Here is a 17,355-nt window from a genome sequence, read left to right as displayed (position 1 = left end):
CCTCTGTCTTCCCTCCCTGCTGCCTCACTTTTCCCTGCCTTCATGGACTCTCCTGAAAAGGCTCAAATCCGGTTCTCACTCCCTGCTTATGCTTATACTCTGAGATCTTTTGGGCACCGCCCCCTTCCTCTTCTATACCACCCATGAACTTCATGACATTCCAGCGTAAGTCCTCTCAGAATCTTTCTGGGTTTGCAGACAGGGTGGGTGGAGACTGCCCTGTGTCACATCATAAATCTGGCTTCTTCAGCTTCCCTACTTTACTCAGGTTCCTTCAGGTAAAGTCAGAAGCTAGGACTTATTTCTTTTCATGTTGGCAGGACCCAGAAGTGTCTTGAAGAAGTCAGTAACAGAATAGGGGTTTGAACACTTTATTTTTTCATGGAAATGAATGTCTGATTTCACCAGAAAATCATGTCTTTTCTTCAGGTCTCTGAGTTCTTGGCTGTTAGTTTATAGGATGTGTAGGATAGAAGCTGATTAAAACCCCCCTTCTGTATAAGTCACTAGAATGACATGATCTGGGCTGGAGCTGTAGCGCAGTGGTAGGGTGTTTGCTTTGTACACAGCTTTGTACACCAGGACGGACCTCGATTCAATCCCTGGCATCCCATATGGTCCCCGAAGCCAGGAGCAATTCTGAGCGAAGAGCCAGGAGTATAACCCCTGAGCATAACCGGATGTGACCCAAAAACGAAACAACAACAAATTATTTGATATATCCAGCAAGCATTCATGTTATTTCCTGCCGTTTCTCTCTTCTCCCCTTTGCACAGGTATACTTGCCGCACCCTTTTTGAGCGCCACAAGCTGCTGTTCAGCTTTCAGATGTGTGCCAAAATCTTGGAAACTTCTGGCAAGCTCAACATGGATGAATACAACTTTTTTCTGCGTGGGGGTGTGGTGAGTGAGACAAAGGACACCCCTAATAGGAGAGAGAGGTCAAGACTGGAAATGAAGGAAAATAGATCCTGGACTCCAGATCAGCAGTGTGAGGAGGCTCCTTTGAGTTGGGGGCAGAGACTTGCCATGTAACCCTTTGCCCATGTTACCGATAGGGCTTGGGACCCCTTTTATTCATCCATCGATGGGCATGATTTTGCCACTTTCTTTTTTTTTTTTTTTTTGGGCCACACCCGGCAGTGCTCAGGGGTTACTCCTGGCTATCTGCTCAGAAATAGCTCCTGGCAGGCACGGGGGACCATATGGGACACCGGGATTTGAACCAACCACCTTTGGTCCTGGATCGGCTGCTTGCAAGGCAAACACCGCTGTGCTATCTCTCCGGGCCGATTTTGCCACTTTCATTGCCTCTTCCACTTCTCCTCAGCCTGACCTCTGTGGCTACCATTACACTTTCTTCCTTCAAAGCTCATTCAATTCTTTGTCGTAGGCATTGTGTTTGTATGATTGGATCCTGCTCTTCTTCCATCTCTCATATGTAACTTGTACATTTAAACATGTAGCTAGGGACCGGAGAGATAACACAGTGGTAGGGCATTGGCCTTGCATGCAGCCAATCCAGGATGGACAGCAGTTTGAATTTTCGGCATCCCATATGTTCCCCCAAGCCTGTCAGGAAGTGACGCCAAAACCAAAAATAAATAAATAAACAAACAAAAATAAATATTTAGATAGAGAAAAACACAACTACATGAACTAGTCTCATTTTAAATCAATGATCACGAGGGGCTGGAACGATAACACAGCGGTAGGGCATTTATTTACCTTGCACACGGCTAACCCAGGATGGACCTTGGATCCATCCCCAGCGTCCCATATGGTCCCCGGAGCTAGGAGCGATTTCTGAGTGCAGAGCCAGGAGTAACCCCTGAGCATCACCAGGTGTGGCCCAAAAACCAAAACCAAACCAAAACAAAAATCTATGATTATGAACTTAGGTGGGCCCATACAGCAGACATACATCTCCTCCTTCATTTCCTGGACAATCCTGCTCCTGCCTTCCTAGAGTAGGAATTCCTTGCCTCGCCTTCCTGTTCTTCCCATCTGGATTTAGCAATAGCCTTCTCCAAATACTCATTATTCATGCACCCTTGTCTTCGCACCCATTCTCTGAATGCAGCAACCAGAGGGATCACCCCATCACTGCGGTCCCTCCTACGGCCCTGAACACTCTCGCTTCACAGCTACCTCTGGATCTTTGCACTTATTGATCTGGAAGAAAATTGTTTTCTGATGGGCACTCCGGCTCTTTCAATTCTCACCTCATTAAGACCAATGGGTGTATAAAACAATTTACACATGCTATCTCCTAGCACTTCCACTATCCCTTCTACTCAGCCTATCTGATTTTTCCATGGCACTGCATCTTAACATACAGAAAAATTTATTTGTTATGTTTTGGCTCCATTATCTGTCTTTCCACACTGAGGAAAAAATCAACTTCAAGGGTAGAGATTTGGGTTTGGGGTATGGTGATTTGAAGTATGCCTCAAGAATTATATGCAGGGGCCGGGCGGTGACGCTAGAGGTAAGGTGCCTGCCTTACCTGCGCTAGCCTTGGACGGACCGCGGTTCAATCCCCTGGAATCCCATATGGTCCCCCAAGCCAGGAGCGACTTCTGAGCACATAGCCAGGAATAACCCTGAGCGTCACCGGGTGTGGCCCAAAAACCAAAAAAAAAAAAAAGAAGAATCATATGCAGTGCAAGCACCTTAACACCTGTACTGTCTCCCAGGTCCCGAGGGCAAGGGGTATTCTCCCATTTGTTCAAGGGATGCATCCCAAGAGATCAAAACACATGGTTGGGGGCTGGAGAGAGCGTACAGCAGTAGAGTGTTTGCCTTGCATGCAGCCAACTCAGGACGGACAGTGGTCCGAATCCCAGCATCCCATATGGTTCCTCAAGCCTGCCAGGAGGATTTCTGAGCACAGACCCAGGGTGTGACCCAAAAACAAATAAACAAAAACAAAACAAAACACATGGTTGGGGGGCCAGAGCAATAACACAGCAGTAGGCTGTTTGCCTTGCACACAGCCAACTCAAGACCAGACTGTGGTTTGAATTCCAGCATCCCATATGGTTCCCCAAGCCTGCCAGAAGCAATTTCTGAGCGCAGAGCCAGGAGTAACCCAAGTGCCGACAGGTGTGATCGAAAAACAAAAGCAAACAAACAAAAAAACACATTGGCAAACAAAAAAAAAAACAGTCAAAAAGGAGCTGAAGACAACTGGAGAGATAGTAAAGCCGACAGGTTGCTTGTGTTGCACGAAGCAATCTCGGTGTTGATTCCTGGCCTCCTATATATGGTCCCGAATGCCTGGAGTGTCTAAGCTCAGAAACAGGAGTAAGTCCTGAGCACCATCAGGTGTGGCTCAGGAAAAAGATGCGGAAGGAAGGGATGGGAGTGGGGAAATAATTTTGCATGCGGTAGACAGAGATTCAACCTATGGCACCACGTAATCCGAGAACTATTGGTACCAAACCTCCACCATCCAACCCCCCTCGCAAAAATGAAACAAACAAACAAAAAAAGGTGAAAGGGAGTGAAGGAACTTTTTGTTTCTGATTTGCCCAATTGAGACCATTCAAGTAGGAACCATTAATAACAAGCAACCAGCAGAGGGCACCAGCTTCCTAAATTTTGAGTAGTGTCGCTGCAGGGCTGACATACAGAGACCCCCGAGGTTGTTCCCTCATATTATTTACCTTCTTTTTATTTGGTGGTTTGTTTGCTTTTGTTTTGGGGTCACATTAGTATTGCTCAAGGGTTGATCCTGGCTTGATCGGGAATCGTTTCTGATGGTGCTCTGGAGGACCATCTGGAGTGCTGGGTTACAATCTGGGTTGGTTAGGTACAAAGCAAGTGCCCTACCCAATGGACTGGCCACTCTAGCCCCTCACCTCCCATTTCTGCCTTCATTTCTTCATTCTGTTCCATGTGTGTGCTCTAGACTTCTCAGTGTAAAACATATGTAAAAAACATAATTAAAAAATATTTTTGCGGGGCCGGGCGGTGGCGCTGGAGGTAAGGTGCCTGCCTTACCTGCGCTAGCCTAGGAGACGGACCGCGGTTCGATCCCCCGGCGTCCCATATGGTCCCCCAAGCCAGGAGCGACTTCTGAGCGCATAGCCAGGAGTAACCCCTGAGCGTTACCGGGTGTGGCCCAAAAACCAAAAAAAAAAAAAAAAAAAAAAATATTTTTGCGGGGCCGGGCGGTGGCGCTAAAGGTAAGGTGCCTGCCTTGCCTGCGCTAGCCTTGGACGGACAGCGGTTCGATCCCCGGTGTCCCATATGGTCCCCCAAGCCAGGAGCAACTTCTGAGCACATAGCCAGGAGTAACCCCTGAGCGTTACCGGGTGTGGCCCAAAAAACAAAAACAAACAAAAAAAAATATTTTTGCTGGGGCCGGAGAGATAGCATGGAGGTAAGGCGTTTGCCTTTCATGCAGAAGGTCATCGGCTCGAATCCCGGCGTCCCATATGGTCCCCCGTGCCTGCCAGGAGCAATTTCTGAGCATGGGGCCAGGAATAACCCCTGAGCACCGCCGGGTGTGACCCAAAAACCACAACAACAACAACAAAAAAATTTTTGCTGCCGGGAGTTCAATCCAGGGCCTCAACACAGAAGCATATTTTTTGGGGGGTCACACCCAGCAGCGCTAGTAATCCAGGGGTTACTCCTGGATCTATGCTCAGAAATTGCTCCTGGCAGGCTCAGGGGACCATATGGGATGTCGGGATTCAAACCACCATCCCTCTGCATGCAAGGCAAACACCTTACCTCCATGCTATCTAGGGGCTAGAGTGATAGCACCATGGGTAGTGTAAACTTTACCTTGCATGCATGCATCTGATTCTAGTTTGATCCCTGGCATCCCATATGATCCCCTGAGCCTGCCAGGAATAATTTTCTTTTGGGGTTGGGGAGTTTTGGGCCCACACCCAGTGACTTTCTGGGCTTACTCCTGTCTCTGCACTCAGAAATCTAGCTAGCAGGCGCGGGGGACCATATGGGATGCTGGGGTTCGAACCCAGATCAGTTCCCGGTCAACCAACCATGTGCAAGGCAAATGCCCTACCCACTGTGCTATTGATCTGACCCTGGCCAGGTGTAATTTCTGAGCACAGGGCCTAGAGCAATGGTCCTCAAACTACGGCCCTCGGGCCACATATTGTATTTATTCCCATTTTGTTTCTTCACTTCTAAATAAGATATATGCAGTGTGCATAGAAATTTGTTCATAATTTTTGTTTTTATAATCTGGCCCTCCAACAGTCTGAAGGACAGTGAACTGGCCCCCTGTTTAAAAAGTTTGAGGACCCCTGGCCTAGAGTAACCCCTGAGCACAGCCAGATGTGGCCCAAAAGCAATAAACAAACACATGAATAAATAAAATCACCATGAGATAGAGTTTAAAAGTTGATAGTTGGGTTTCATTCAGTCATACAATATTCCAACACCAGTCCTTTAACCAGTGTTCATTTCCTACCACCAGTTTCCTCATTCCCTTTCCTTCCTTTCCCTCCACTCACCATCTCCAGCCTGCCCATATAGTGACAGTTTTCTCCTCTCTGCCACATGTGCTTTTGAAGAGTTTTCGATCTGTCTGTCCTCTCCTTTCCTCCCCCAGGTCCTGGACCGAGAGGGTCAGATGGACAATCCTTGCACCAGTTGGCTAGCAGATGCCTACTGGGACAACATCACTGAGTTAGACAAACTGACCAACTTCCATGGCCTCATGAACTCCTTTGAACAATATCCTCGTGACTGGCACCTGTGGTACACGCATTCCACCCCGGAGAAGGCTATGCTCCCAGGTGCCTTCTCCTGCCTTTCTCCTTCCGTCCGATTGCTCTTTTATTCCACACCCCAAGATCCCACATTCCCAAGCAGGTGCCCCTTTGCTTAGGCTCCTGTCTGGACTCTCTTCGCTTGTCCCAGGTGAGTGGGAGAACGCCTGCAATGAGATGCAGCGGATGCTGATCGTTCGCTCCCTGCGCCAGGACCGCGTGTCCTTCTGTGTCACCTCCTTCATCGTCACAAACCTTGGCTCCCGCTTCATCGAGCCTCCTGTACTGAACATGAAGTTGGCAAGTGGCTCGGTTGCTTTGTCCCCACCGCCCGGTCCCTTCCTATCTTCCTCTCTGTTCCAACGTACCCCGATCTCCCTCTCCCACTTGTCTGGTGTGGCTTTCTGACTCAGGTCGTAAACACCCTCTCTCTACTTTTGGCAGGTGATGGAGGATTCAACCCCACGGACCCCACTGGTATTCATCCTGTCCCCTGGTGTGGACCCCACTGGCGCCCTGCTCCAATTGGCAGAACACACCGGCATGGCCCAGAACTTCCATGCCCTGTCCCTGGGGCAGGGCCAGGCCCCCATTGCGGGTCGGCTCCTCCGAGAAGGTGTACTCCATGGTTAGTTGTCCATTCTGTTCCTCTATCCCCATCACTGGCCCTGGCCCTTCCTCCAAAGCATCCAGCCTCTTTCACCCTGCTGTCACAGTGCTACCTATCCAGGAAGCCTCAAGATTGCCACTTGTCCACACATATATCAGATGGCAAATGGGGGGCCGGAGCAGTGGTGCAGGATGTAGGGCATTTGCTTTACCCGCACTAGCCTAGGACATACTGCAGTTCAATCCCATGACATCCCATATGGTCCCCCAAACCAGAAGCAATTTCTGAGCGCATAGCCAGGAGTAAGCCCTGAGCATCACCAGATGTGGCCCAAAAAGAAAAAAAAGAAGAAACCAGATGGCAAAATGGGAGACAACTGGCTCTCGTCTCTCCTTGCAGGAGACTGGGTTTTCCTAGCCAACTGCCACTTGTCCCTGTCCTGGATGCCTCATCTGGACAAGCTGGTGGAGCAGCTTCAGGTGGAGGATCCTCACCCTTCTTTTCGCCTCTGGCTCAGCTCCAGCCCCCACCCAGACTTCCCTATCTCCATCTTGCAGGCCAGCATCAAGATAACCACAGAGCCACCCAAGGTATGGGCGGTCGCCAGCACAGCAGCGCCTCCTGCGTGGCCTTTCTTCCTGCCACCATCAGAGAGGGCTTAACAACAGGAGGGATTTTTTTTTTGGGGGGGGGGCACACCCAGTGATGCTCAGGGGTTACTCCTGGCTATGAGCTCAGAAATCACTCCTGGCTTGGGGGGGGGGCACATGGGACGCCGAGGATCAAACCACCGTCTGTCCTAGGTTAGCGCATGCAAGCCAAAATCCCTACCACTTGCACTTGCGCCACTGCTCTGGCCCCAGGAGGACTTTTTTGATCTGACTCTCCTTTCAAAAATATGCCAAGCATGTCTCCTTTGTGTGCCAAACTTTTTTTTGTTTTTTTTTTTTTTGTTTTGTTTTGTTTTGTTTTTGGGCCACACCCGGCAGCGGTCAGGAGTTATTCCTAGCTTCGATCTCAGAAATCGCTCCTGGCAGGCTCGGGGGACCATATGGGATGCCGGGATTCAAACCAGTGTCGATCCTGGGTTGGCCGCTTGCAAGGCAAACTCCCTACCACTGTGCTATCTTTCCAGCCCGTGTGCCAAACTCTTGGAACATAATCTCTAACATTTCAGGCTGGAGAGTGTTCAGTAGGCTGAATGCATGCATGGGAGAGGCCTGGGTTTGATCCCTGGAGTGCCATGGTTCCTCAAGCACCACTGGTGTTACCTCAGCCCCAAGCATTGCCAGTCATGGCCCCCAAATAAAAATCTAACATTCCCAAGTACTACACGTGCCAGGCATTGTTCTAAGTACTTTACATTTCCTTCCTTCCTTCCTTCCTTCCTTCCTTCCTTCCTTCCTTCCTTCCTTCCTTCCTTCCTTCCTTCCTTCCTTCCTTCCTTCCTTCCTTCCTTCCTTCCTTCCTTCCTCCCCCCCCCCTCTCTTTCTTTCTTTTTTTTTGATTTTTGGGTCACACCCGGCAGCACTCAGGGGTTCCTCCTGGCTCTATATGCTGAGAAATCTCCCCTGGCAGGCTCGGGGGACCATATGGGATGCTGGGATTTGAACCACTGACTTTTTGCATGAGAAGCAAACACCCTACCTCCATGCTATCTCTCCGGCCCCTGCTTTACATTTCTTTTTTTTTTTTTTTTTTTTTTTTTTTTTTTTTTGGTTTTTGGGCCACACCCAGTGACGTTCAGGGGTTACTCCTGGCTATGCGCTCAGAAGTCGCTCCTGGCTTGGGGGACCATATGGGACGCCAGGGGATCGAACCGCGGTCCGTCCAAGGCTAGCGCAGGCAAGGCAGGCACCTTACCTCTAGCGCCACCGCCCGGGCCCCTGCTTTACATTTCTTAATTTATTTAATACAAACAAGTGGACACACACATACAGATTTATTACCTTCATTTTTACATATTGGAAAATGAAACCAATAAAGACTGTATAGTCAGTTCATGAATCTTCTAATCTCCCAACATTTCATTACTCTTGTCACTTCTTGGAATCCCAGCTCTCCCTCCTCTGTTTTTGGGTTACATCTGTTATACTTAGGGATTACTCTGGTTCTACATTCTTATTCACATAGTTATTCCTGGTGGTGCTCAGTGGATCATATGGGATGCCGGGATGGAACCTGTGTCAGTTGTGTAGTGTTAAATAATTAACGATGGTGCTGGATGGAGATAGATGGATGGAGAGATCTTTCTCTGCCATCCCAGGCCACGTGGCTCTGCAATCCCCATTCAGCTGGCGGGTCCCAGGTTTAGGTGAACAAGACGCTACCCATTGTACTCTTGCTCCGGCTCCTCTCTTTATGAGTCTTGTGGATGGTTTATCAGTCTGGTTTATTTATTTATTTTTGGATTTTTGGGGCCACACCTGGTGATGCTCCAGGGTTACTCCTGGCTCTGTACTCAGAAATCATTCCTGGCAGGCTCAGGGAATCATATGGGATGCCGGAATCAAATCAGGGTCAATTTCATGTTGGCTGTGTGCAAGTCAAATACTTTACCACTGTGCTATCGCTCTGGCCCCTCTTTTGGATTTTATTTTATTTTATTTATTTATTTATTTATTTATTTATTTATTTATTTATTTATTTATTTATTTTGGTTTCTAGCTCATTAATTTCTGCTCTTAGTTTTATTTCAGTTCTCTTTCCTGCTTGGTTCATTCATTTTGTTGCTCATGTTCCAGTTGTTTGTTTTTTGTTTTGTTTTGTTTTTGGTTTTTGAGTCACACCTGGCAACGCTCAGGGGTTCCTCCTGGCTCTACGCATAGAAATCACTCCTGGCAGGCTCGGGGGACCATATGGGATGTTGGGATTCGAACCACTGTCCTTCTGCATGCAAAACAAACGTCTTACCTCCATGCTATCTCTCCAGCCCCCATGTTCCAGTTTCTTAAGCTGTGCAGTTATTTACATAGGCCCCTTTTCCTTCCTGATAAATGCTTGCAAAGCTATGCTTTCCTCTTAGTACCACTTTTGCTGTGTCCCACAAATTCTGGTAGTTTGTGTCCTCATTATTATTTGTTTCCAGGAATTTTAGATTTCCTCTGACTCACTGTTGGTTAGTGAGCTGTTTAATTTCCAGGTTTTAAAATTATTTCTCCTTTTTTTTATTTGTAATCCACATCTATAGCCTTACCTACTATAATATCTCTTGGGTCCCCCATGTGAGCATTTATACTTGATTTCAGTTAGACTCATTTTCTCTTATTCTCTTTCTGTCTTTATTCCTTCTATATTTTTCCATCTGTAGGAAATCATTGTTTTTTCTCTGAATCTAGTTTTTTTGTTTTTTATTTTTGGTTTTTGGGTCACACCCAGAAGCACTCAGGGATTTTACGTCTGGCTCTATGCTCAGAAATCACTCCTGGCAGGCTTAGGAGACCATATGGGAGGCCGGGATTCGAACCTCTATCCTTCCATGCTCTCTCTCCGGCCCCAGAATTTAGTTATTTTATTCCTATCTATAAGACAATATAAATCCTAAATTGATTATGAGTCCAGTAAATTTATTCATATAGAATGTTCCACCATGATGATTCACTATGGTCCTTAGGGTATACTGGACATTTTCACATAACGTATGTTTGTTAATGAATAGACGCATGCATATATTTGTCTTTGTTAATATTTTCTGGCACTTCTAAATTGAACTGACTTTACTGACCATTGACAACACCATGGCTGAGAAGACCAAAAGTAGGGGATTAAGAAATAGGGCTACTTTTAGACCACATAGTGTTTGTGAGTAAATTCAAGACACTCTCCCTTCTGAATTGCTACATATCAAGGTATATTTATTTTGTTTATTTATTTGGGGGGCCACACCCAGTGGCATTCAGGTGCTACCCCTGGCTCTGTGCTTAGCAATCACTCCTGGATGGCTCAGGGGACCATTTGGGATGTCAGGTATCAAACCCAGGGCAGCAGTATATAAGACAAATTGTCCTACCCACTGTAATATCGCTCTAGGAAGGGCTATGATTCAGCCTCTAGCCATTCCTTTATCCAGTGTACTTATGCAGCTACTCATGGTAGTTCTAGAGGTAGAACTAAACATGATATATAACCCCCACACCTGTAACTCATTGTCCCTAGGGCTTAAAGGCCAACATGACACGTCTTTATCAGCTGCTGACAGAACCCCAATTTTCCCGCTGCTCCAAACCAGCCAAGTATAAGAAGCTGCTGTTTGCTCTCTGCTTCTTCCATTCTGTGTTACTGGAACGCAAAAAGTTTCTACAGCTGGGCTGGAACATTATCTATGGCTTCAATGACTCTGACTTTGAGGTTTGTATTAACCACGGGCCCCTCATCCCCGCCCTATCTCCTCACTCTTCCTGTCCTGTGGCTCCTCCGTAGGAGTATCTAATGCCTCAAAGTCAATGTTAAAGCCCCATCAGAGTTCCTGCCATGAATGTGCATGGAACTGGGGCGTTGCCTAACATTTTGGCATTTTGCCTAGGTATCGGAAAATTTGCTGAGCCTCTATCTGGACGAGTATGAGGAAACACCCTGGGATGCTCTCAAATACCTCATCGCTGGAGTCAATTATGGTGGGCATGTTACGGATGACTGGGACCGGCGCCTACTTACCACTTACATCAATGACTATTTCAATGAACAATCCCTCTCCGTCCCCTCCTACAGGTGAAGGGTGTGTGTGTGTCACTGAACAGTTGAAGGGTTGAGGGATCAGAGAAAGAAAAAAAGACCAAGTGGTTGGGCTGGGTTAGGGTAATGTTTAAGAAGAGGATCTGGGGGCCGGGAGGTGGCGCTAGAGGTAAGGTGCCTGTCTTGCCTGCGCTAGCCTTGGACTGACCGCGGTTTGATCCCCCGGCGTCCCATATGGTCCCCCAAGCCAGGAGCAACTTCTGAGCGCATAGCCAGGAGTAACCCCTGAGCATTACCGGGTGTGGCCTAAAAACAAAAAAAAAAAAAAAAAAAAAAAAAGAAGAGGAGGATCTGAAATTGGAACCAGGTAGTTTGTAGGATTGATATGAAGAACATGATTAGGAAGTTGAATTAATGAGATGTCATAGGGACTTGGGTCTTCATTGAAGCCCTGTTGTCCTCACAATGTGATAAAAATTTTTGCTGTGATTCCTCAGGTTGTCAGCACTAGAGATTTATTTCATCCCTAAAGATGGGGGCCTGGCGTCTTACAAGGAATACATTAGCATGTTGCCTGGCATGGACCCTCCTGAGGCCTTTGGCCAGCACCCCAATGCTGATGTGGCCTCCCAGATCACTGAGGCACGGACTCTTTTCGAGACTCTGCTTTCCCTGCAACCCCAGATTACACCCATCAGAGCTGGAGGTCAGACCCGGGAAGAGATGGTAAGAAGAGACGCCTCCGTGGCTGGACCAAGGGCAAGCAACAGGATGGGGAGGCCAGACTCAGAGCTCCTGCCTCCTCAGGTCCTGGAATTGGCTATGGATGTGAAGCAGAAGGTTCCTGAGATGATCGACTATGAGGGGACTCGCAAACTGCTGGCTTCGGATCCTTCTCCTCTCAATGTGGTCCTTCTGCAAGAGATCTTGAGATACAATAATCTTATGAAGACTATCCTGTAAGATGAGGAGAGGCGCCACAGAATGTGGGGATGGGGCTCCCTATTACTAACCCTCTCACTAACTCTTCTTCTTCTGCCCAGGTTCTCACTGACAGACCTAGAAAAAGGCATCCAGGGTCTCATTGTCATGTCTACAAGCCTGGAAGAAATTTTCAATTGCATCTTCGATGCTCATGTCCCTCCACTGTGGGGAAAGGCAAGCTGCACCACTGTTGATCTTACTCCAATAATGTTCTTGTACTCATCCCTCAACCCCTCTTTCTAGGGAAGCATACAGAAAACTGCATTGAAGTTGGACTTTGGTGGGAAAAGTAAAGTCCAAAGTTGAATTTAGCCCCTCAGGGTCATTCAGTTACCATCTTTGCATAACTGTTTGATTTTGCTTGGAAATTGTTTTTTATTTGTTGTTGTTGTTTTGGTTTTTGGTCCACACCCAGTGACACTTGGGGTTACTCCTGGCTTGGGGGACCATATAGGACACTGGGGATCGAACTGAGGTCTGTCCTGGGTTAGCCGCATGCAATTGCGGCAAGCGCCCTACCGCTGCTCTACCACTCCGGCCCCAACATAATTGCTTAATTTTGAAAGTTACAAAGGGCAAGTTACCAAGTTTTCTAAGGATGTTTTAAGGATTCTTAGTACTATATAATAATACTTAGTAGGTACTTCATCAAAGGTACCTGGTCAATATTGCTATTCTTTTTTATTTTGTTGTTTTTGTTTTTGGGTCACTCCTGGCGATGCTCAGGAGTTTCTCTTGGCTCTGCCTTCAGAAATTGCTCCTAGCTGAGATTCAAACTACTTTCTGTCCTGGATGGACTGCATGCAAGGCAGACGCCCTACCGCTGTGTTATTTCTCTGGCCCCTCAATATTGCTATTCTATTATTGTGAAATAAGTTGTCATTTTTGCTCTTTTTGCTGGGAAAGAAGATGGTGGAGGGGCTTTGCCCTACTATGGTTGGGGAACAATGGCTGCACTGGCTACAACCAAGTTATTCTTTGTGTATCTGCTCTGGGCACTACAAATAAGGTTTTGAATGCGAGGAGAAATGTAGGAATTCATGCATTTATGAATAAGCATTATAGAGCTGTATTATAGAACAGTATTATGTACTGTCGTTCCCCCCAGGCATATCCCTCACAGAAACCACTGGCTGCATGGACCCGGGACTTAGCCATGCGTGTGGAGCAGTTTGAGCTTTGGGCTAGCAAAGCTCGGCCTCCTGTGCTCTTCTGGCTTTCCGGCTTCACCTTTCCCACTGGCTTCCTCACCGCTGTGCTACAGTTTTCAGCTCGACAAAACAATGTGAGCAATGTGGAAGTGTGAAGGGGCTGGGTGCTGGGGACAGGCATTTCCTCTTCTCTTTGAGGGTCTCCATTGGAGTCCTTGTATCCTCTCAGTGTGCTGAGACATTTCCTGTGCTTCCTCAGGTTATCAGCATTAAATTTAGGGATGATTTTTTTTATCAGGGGGGTCCTCAAACTATAGCCTACGGGCCACTTGCGGCCCACTGAGGGCATTTATCCAACCTACCGGGTGTTTCTGCCACCACTGCCTGTCCTGCTTAGCAGCCGACTTGTCCTGGGACTGTAGTGCACGTGTGGGATGTGTGCAGCACTCCGACTCCTCTCCTTCTGTCTCTCAACTCCTCCTCTCAGTCTCGGGCAGGGGTCCTCAAACTATGGCCCACCAAAAGCAGGCCCATAGTTCCCATTAAAATACTGGTAAGTTTGTTGATTTAACTTTACTTGTTCTTTTTTTGGTGGGGCCACACTCGGCATTGCTCAGGAAATCACTTCTGGTAGGCTCGGGACCATATGGAATCCCGGGGATGGAACCTGGGTCCATCCTAGGTTCACTGCGTGCTCTGACCCCACTTGTTCTTCATTTAAATTTTTTGGGCCACACCCGGCAGTGCTCAGGGTTTCCTCCTGGCTCTGTGCTCATAAATCGCTCCTGGCAATCTCAGGGGACCATGTGGGATGCCAGGATTTGAACCACCGTCTTCTGCATGCAAGGCAAATGCTTTACCTCCATGCTAACTCTCCGGCCTCTTGTTCTTCATTTTAAATATTGTATTTGTCCCCCACTTTTTTTTTTTTACTGCAAAACAAGATGTACAATATGCACAGGAATTTTTCAGTTTTTTTTTAAACTATAGTCTGGCCCTCCAATGGTCTGAGGGATAATCAAACTGGCCCAGTTTGAAAAGTTTGAGGACCCCTGATTTATACTATTGCTAAAGGTGGGACCTGGCTTCTTACAAGGAATATTACTCCTTTTATTCTCCACCTTCAATCCCCAGATTTCAGTGGACAGCCTTTCTTGGGAGTTCATTGTTTCTACTGTTGATGACAGCAACCTCGTGTATCCACCAAAGGTGGGAGCCAGCCAGACGTGTTTGGGGCTGTAAGAGCAAAGGGTGGGCTGGTGGAGGACGGGCCAGGGAGCAAAGATGGGAAGAAATTTGCAGAGAAAGGAGTTATGGGTTGCAGGTGATGGGTTTGGCAATCCAAGATTAGACTTTCTCCAAACCTGGTCCATCATTCCCCAGGATGGTGTCTGGGTTCGGGGTTTGTACCTGGAGGGTGCTGGCTGGGATCGGAAGAATTCCTGTTTGATCGAGGCAGAGCCCATGCAACTCGTCTGCCTTATGCCCACCATCCACTTCAGGCCTACTGAGAGTCGCAAGAAGACTGCTAAGGGTGAGGCTTTTTTTTTTTTTTTTTATCAATCCTTCTCACCCTATTTAGAGCCGGAATCCCAATTCATCCTGCTCCATTCACTACCCCTTCAACCCCCATTCCCTACACTCACACCTCTTCTGCACTCTGAGACTCCGAAGTTCTGACTCTGCCCCTTTTCATTCGCACAGGCATGTACTCCTGTCCCTGCTACTACTATCCCAACCGAGCAGGCAGCACAGACAGAGCCTCCTTCGTCATCGGCATTGACCTGAAGTCGGGAAACATGGCACCTGATCACTGGATCAAGCGGGGCACGGCCCTGCTCATGAGTCTGGACAACTGAGAAGGAAGGCATCCTCTTCTGGTTATCATCTTGAGAGCTCCAGAACTCTGGGAATCACAGCTGACAATGCTAACTCAGTCTCTGACCTTGGTCCAATTGCTATTTGTGTCAGCCATAAAGGTGGAAGAATTGTATTGGGTGTCAATGCAGTAAACTCCCGTGATCATAAGCCCTAAGTTGTTTGTTTATTTTGTTTTGGGGTCACACCCCACGATGCTCAGGGCAGCTTTTTCTCTGGGTGAGTGAAGTCAGGGGACCTTCTGGGATGCTGAGGATCAAACTCAGGTGGGTCGCAGGCAAGGCAAGTGTCCGAGGGGCTGTACAGTCGCTGCAGCCAGAGCCCTAAACTGGTCAAAGGGCTATTTGGAAGGAAGACCAGACTTCCAGGAGCTTCGGGAAACTGAGAGGTGAGGCCAGGCTGCGCAAATGGCAGAACGGTGAGGCTTGAAGGTGTGGCTCAATCTCCAGACCTTTCTGGACTGGAAGGGATGAGGCGGGGCGGGACTTGCTTTGGAGCGCGGGTGATCCAAACATACCAAGGAACGTACTTCGAGGCCAGGAAGGTGCTGGACCCAGTTCAGGGCATCCTGACCATCTCCTGCACTCCCCGCGGGGCCCAGCCTCGGACTGTCAAAGTGGAGGGCGGGCCCGGAGCAGGACCTCGACAGGAAGAGGGGCGGGCCCGGCAGAAGGGGCGGCGTCTGTGTTGGAAAATCCAACTGCGCCACTGGGCGGAGCGGCCCCCCCAGCCCCGACCTGGGAGGGGGGGCCCGCTCGACCCCCCCAGGGGACCCTGGGGGCCCGAACACCTGGGACACCCCAGAATCAGGTAACTGCAAGGGGGGCTGGAAGGAGGGAAGCGTTTTCCATGCGAGGGGGCGGGACGCCTGAGTGCAAGGAGGCGGCGATGTGGGGATGGACGTTGGGGTCCGGGCAGAGAGAATTGGGGGGAAGATGGGGCGCGGGACTCTGGACCCTTCAGAGGGGAGCAGGGCTGGGATGAGAGAATTGCTTTGCGGAAAGGCTTAAGTCTGGGGCTAAGAAGCTTGCAAGTGAGTCACCTCGCCCTAGGGTTGGGGTTCACCTTCCTGGCACTGGGGCGGGTCGGCCTAGAACTTGACTCAAGGTCACAATTCGCAAATGGATCGGGTGCAGCCGAGGCCCCTGGAGGTCCTTCGTGGCCAGGGGTGCATCTCTGGCTTTGGGGGGCCGAGTCTGCAGCTCTTCCCACTTGGCTGCACTGTGAGCTTCACACTTGGCCTCCACGCTCGGGGCCTGGTTCGCCTCTCAGGAGTCGCTCTGGCCTCCTGTCAGCCAGCAGTTGGCCTCGACTCCCCTCCGGGCTCCTCTCGGTCTGCCCCACGCAGCTGTCTCCTGAACAGTCCTCACTGAAGCCTCTTCAGGAGACGAAGCTCCGCCACGGGCCACGAGATGGCGCGGGCGAGACGCGCATGCAAGCGCCCCAGGGGGCTGAGGCGACCTGAGGGGAAAGTGGGAGAGAGCTTCTGTCTGTCTGCTTCTCCGGAGACCGGAGGCGCTGACTAGTCAGTGCAGACTTGTTCTGAGGAGGGCGATTTGTTGAGGGAGTTGGTCTCCAATGGGGCCCCTCGGTCTGAGGAGACGAGGAGAAGGGCTGATCACTGAACAGAGCAGACTCGTTCTGAGGAGGGTGATTTGCTGAGGGAGTTGGTCTCCTCTTGGGCCACAGTCTGAGGAGATGAGGAGAAGGGCGCAGAGGGCCTGGTCACTGAGCAGAGCAGATTCGTTCTGAGGAGGGTGATCTGTTGAGAGAGTTGTTGGTCTCCACTTGGACCCCAGTCTGAGGAGACTAGAAGGGCATGAAGGGCCTGGTCACTGAGCAGCGCAGATTCCTCCTGAGGAGGGCGACTTGCTGAGGGAGTTGGTCTCCAGTGGGGCCCTCAGTCCGAGGAGATGAGAGGGGCATTGAGATTGAGCAGAGCAGACTTGTTCTGAGGAGGGAGTCGGGTCTCCACTTGGACCCCATTTTGAGGAGACTAGAAGGGCGCGAAGGGCTGGCCACTGAGCAGATTCATTTTGAGGAGGGAGTTGGTCTGCAATGGGGCCCCTCAGTCTGAGGAGACGAGGAAGAAGGGCAGCTCACTGAGCAGCGCAGACTTCTGAGGAGGGCCGTTTGCTGAGGGACTTGGTTGCTTGGGCCCTCCGATCTGAGGAGACTGAAGGGTGAAGGGCTGGCCACTGAGCACAGCAGACTCGTTCTGAGGAGGGTGGTTTGCTGAGGGAGCTGGTCTCCAATGGGGCCTCTCTGTCTGAGGAGACAGGCGGAGGGCTGCTCACTGAGCAGC

At 49.3% G+C, this 17,355-nt stretch overlaps 1 protein-coding gene across 1 annotated transcript in view; it reads left to right on the top strand.

Moving 5' to 3' along the window:
• The window catches only part of DNAH2 (dynein axonemal heavy chain 2), a 140,185-nt gene extending 125,147 nt beyond the window's left edge, over positions 1-15,038 (top strand). Inside the window, exons 72-85 of the mRNA XM_049766225.1 lie at positions 777-903; positions 5,597-5,783; positions 5,908-6,056; positions 6,201-6,384; positions 6,766-6,956; positions 10,522-10,713; positions 10,889-11,073; positions 11,535-11,763; positions 11,845-11,996; positions 12,081-12,195; positions 13,130-13,306; positions 14,307-14,381; positions 14,556-14,706; positions 14,877-15,038. Of these exons, the coding sequence (XP_049622182.1) occupies positions 777-903; positions 5,597-5,783; positions 5,908-6,056; positions 6,201-6,384; positions 6,766-6,956; positions 10,522-10,713; positions 10,889-11,073; positions 11,535-11,763; positions 11,845-11,996; positions 12,081-12,195; positions 13,130-13,306; positions 14,307-14,381; positions 14,556-14,706; positions 14,877-15,031 (2,269 nt within the window). The 3' untranslated portion in view covers positions 15,032-15,038. The remainder of the gene's footprint in view (positions 1-776; positions 904-5,596; positions 5,784-5,907; positions 6,057-6,200; positions 6,385-6,765; positions 6,957-10,521; positions 10,714-10,888; positions 11,074-11,534; positions 11,764-11,844; positions 11,997-12,080; positions 12,196-13,129; positions 13,307-14,306; positions 14,382-14,555; positions 14,707-14,876) is intronic.
• Positions 15,039-17,355: the final 2,317 nt, after the last annotated feature.

Source organism: Suncus etruscus, chromosome 20 (assembly GCF_024139225.1).
Source record: "Suncus etruscus isolate mSunEtr1 chromosome 20, mSunEtr1.pri.cur, whole genome shotgun sequence".
NCBI lineage: Eukaryota > Metazoa > Chordata > Mammalia > Eulipotyphla > Soricidae > Suncus > Suncus etruscus.
Note: the sequence above shows the minus strand (reverse complement) of the source record. Positions and strands in the feature narration are given on the sequence as shown.